Source organism: Morone saxatilis, unplaced genomic scaffold (assembly GCF_004916995.1).
Source record: "Morone saxatilis isolate NCDOM2014 unplaced genomic scaffold, NCSU_SB_2.0 Contig23, whole genome shotgun sequence".
NCBI classification, from domain to species: Eukaryota; Metazoa; Chordata; class Actinopteri; family Moronidae; genus Morone; species Morone saxatilis.
In genome coordinates, this window is record NW_023339796.1 from 5,474,443 (window position 1) to 5,477,948 (window position 3,506).

At 40.7% G+C, this 3,506-nt stretch overlaps 1 protein-coding gene across 1 annotated transcript in view; it reads right to left on the bottom strand.

The window, feature by feature from the left end:
• LOC118334744 (serine/threonine-protein kinase MAK-like) overlaps positions 1-3,506 on the bottom strand; it is a 9,304-nt gene that overhangs the window by 1,653 nt on the left and 4,145 nt on the right. The window contains exons 6-11 of the mRNA XM_035670798.1: positions 3,028-3,199; positions 2,699-2,866; positions 1,821-2,159; positions 1,533-1,729; positions 1,314-1,435; positions 688-798 (exon numbers count right to left, since the gene is read on the bottom strand). Of these exons, the coding sequence (XP_035526691.1) occupies positions 688-798; positions 1,314-1,435; positions 1,533-1,729; positions 1,821-2,159; positions 2,699-2,866; positions 3,028-3,199 (1,109 nt within the window). The remainder of the gene's footprint in view (positions 1-687; positions 799-1,313; positions 1,436-1,532; positions 1,730-1,820; positions 2,160-2,698; positions 2,867-3,027; positions 3,200-3,506) is intronic.

Below are 3,506 nucleotides of genomic sequence, written 5' to 3' on the forward strand. Positions count from 1 at the left end.
TGAGTCAAAGCGTGTGTTCAAATAGTTAGAAGCATTCTTTTACTGCTTGAAATATCAGATGGGATTTCGTTTTGGTGCATCAGGTCAGAAAGATCAGAAAACTTACTCAGTGATATATCAACATATGTTACTTAAATTAAAGTACCACAGAGTAGAAATACCTTGAATAAAGTCAGGCATTCAAAATGTATTAGCATCAAAATATACTTAAAATATCAAAAGTAGAATTGCTCATTTCAGAATAATGTATATTATTGGATTCTAATTATTGATGCATTAATGTTTACGTCACTTTAAGTATCCAGCTAGAGGTAGACCCAACTTTAATTACTGTATAGTTTTGTTTTTAATAATCTGAACCTGTAAAGTAACCAAAGCTTTAAAATCAATGTAGTGGAGTAAAAATATCTAAATATCTGCCTCTGAAATGTAATTATTTTACAATTTATGATGAATTACAAAATATAACTGCTGTTTGAGTGAGCAACCTTTATATCAGTGGACAGCTACAGGATGGGAAACAAATAAAGTATTTCTATTAACATTTTTGGGCAAAGAAAAACTTTTTAAAAACTTTTTTTACTTTTTATGTTGTTGTTTTTGCACTAATGTTCTCTTTTAAACAGTAAACTCCTAATATCCAGACTCTAAACTACATATAAACTTGTGTCCTGACATCTGTCTTACCTTTATGCAGAGGGAACTCCAGGCCCTGTCCTCTGGTTAAACACGAGCTGCCCCACAGGTTCCTGCCGACCACCTGGCTTCCCACTGAGGAGTTGTTTTTTGGATTTACGCCTGAAATGAACAAACAGCTCAGAATGAACTCACTCTACCTGAACCCACACACCAATTTGCCCATGTCTGATGGAACAATGCCATATTTAGATATAGCACCTATAGTGTGTGAAAAGCACAGTATATGTACATGATTAGAGTTTGTTGAAACAAACAAACTTTTATCTACAGACGCCCAGAAGCTCAGAGGGGAAAAGCCAAACACTGGCTCTAGATAGGGGCATTTGCATTTTTCATCAACTTAGTTGGTCCTTTGAGCTGGGAAGGCAAGGGTGAAGTGTGGTAACTACACAGCTAGACGCAACTCAACACTACACACTGGTCCTTTAACTAATGTGATATGCTGATATTTAAGTATTTAACTTAAATTGTCTGTGTTGGTCTTTTGTCTTCTTTCGCTGCTTTTAATTCTAACATAAGTCTATAACTTATTTCATTCATCTCTTAATTTGTCTCAGAGTTTTCTGTGTTATTAGGGGTTTGTTTGCAACATAAATGTGATCCTTGTTTCTCACCTGGCAGGTATCTGGACTGGCGGAGGTAGTGCTGCTTTGCAGACAAGGCGGTGGAGTCAGCTCTGTTCAGCCCACTATTGCTCGGCAGCTTTGATTCTGTATCATTCTTTGACTCTGGAAATCTAGACAAAAACATATTATGGTATATATATATATATTTTTTTTTTTACAAAACTGTGATGAAAACGTATCTTTTACAAGAAAATAAAAAGGTCTAACCGACAGCTGGACTCATCCAGCGTCCTGTCCTTCAGAGAGCTGATGGTGGGTTTTTTGGAGATGGACACTCCAGCGTCTGCATCCTCACTATCGTCCCAGCTGTCGACGGACTTGAAAGACGTCTGGCCCCATCGTCGACGTCCTGTCCTCACTCCAGTCGTGCTATTTTCCGCTCCTCTGGGAGCTGCTCTTGTAGGCTTTAAAATGAACATACAACATATTAAAAAAAAAGTTCTGTAAGCCCAGAGTTGGTACCATTCTGACATGTAGAACCTGAGTGATACCTACAGCCTGCCAGCTCATCGGTTGCCTTTTTTTCACCAGGCTGAGAGGTTCCTGCTGTCTCTCTGGCAGCGTGGTGACACGCATTGCTTGCTTTGAGCTTGGCTCCATGTTGTCCAGAGGTAAGGAGATCTGCTGAAGGGGCTGGTGGAGCGATTGGCCGCAGGTCTGCAGCTCTGCCGGAGTCTTACTTGGCTTACTAGGTTCTAGGTCCATCTTACAGAGGGACAGAGGCTCTGTCTCTGTGGCTGCCTCGGACGTCTTTGTCTGAGTCCTGTGCTGCTCCAAGTACTTGAGAGGAGCACCGAGCGCCTGGCCGACATGGAAGTATGGATACCGTAGAGCCTGGAACACAAACAAAGGGAAAATATCTAATTTAGTTCAAGATTCAGAGAACATATTGATTATAGGACAAATATACATAAAATATGATACCATGAGCCTCATCAAAATAAAAGTGTAGACAAGAAGTAGAAACAAGGCCTCGAGTTCTTGATCATATGATGGAATATCATGTTTACTATATCTTGTAAAGGACTATTGAGACAAACACTTCACATTTCCCACAATGTTAAAGGCTGAAATATAGTTTTCAGAAAGATGTGTGTCTGTCTCACATTGAATTAAGTCCGTGGACGTGCACTGCCTCAGTAGTACATCCAGATGCCAGGTTTGGCATTACAGTAACTGCCAAGGTAAGCTGATTGATTCCCACTTGGGCTAAAAATAGATGCACTTAAGGTACTCAAAGGTCCTCAGGATAAAAGCATTCACTGAAAGGACTTGTGTTACTCTGCAAACACTGTCACCTCAACATTAGTTAGTTTGTCTTTACTCTAATCTTTGTACATTTTGTGTTTATTCCAACCAGGTTTTGAATGTACCTGAGCAGCACTTGGTCTTTTCTCAGGGTCCCACTGCAGCATGTCTTTCATCAGAGCGATGGCCTCGTTGCTGGCGTTGGGGATCAGGGATCTGAGGCTGGTGGGGACACACTTTGGGAAGCGGAAGTTCATCGAGGTGGCCAGGTTGTAGCCTTCAGGCCAGTCCGTCTGATGTGGTGGAAAAACAAGAGGAAACAACTGAGTCCTCTGTGAGTTTTTTGTGCGTCTACATTTGCAATCTGTGTCTCACAAAATGAGTAAAGGTGTGTTTTTAACGGTGACAGTGGTCCAATCAGAGAGGGCGTCACCAATAATTTATAATGGTTCACCTTCTTCAGCGTTCCCAGCACCTGACAGATCTTGAAGATCTCGTCCACCTCGCTGTTGCCAGGGAACAGTGGTCTGAGTATGTACAGCTCCGCAATGATGCATCCCACGGCCCAGATGTCGATGGGTGAGCTGTAGGAGTTCGACTTCAGCAGAACCTCTGGGGCTCGGTACCTGTCATAACAACACAGGAGGGTATTTGAGGAACATTTGCACGTAGTGATTGAACTCTTTTTTTAAGTGTTTGCTGTTTTCATTTACTATTTCTTGCTCAATAAACAAAATCTCCCAACAAGTTTAATTTGTTTCATCATATCTTACAGAATAGTTGTTTGTCCTCTAGTAAGGAGCCGCAAGAACAACTAATAAGATCTGTTCATTTTAATTAAAGTGTAATGCCCATATACAGAGTCATGTCTGATTTGTACATTTTAATACAATCTGAGATATCCTGCTTTTACTCAATAAATGGAAGGAGGGT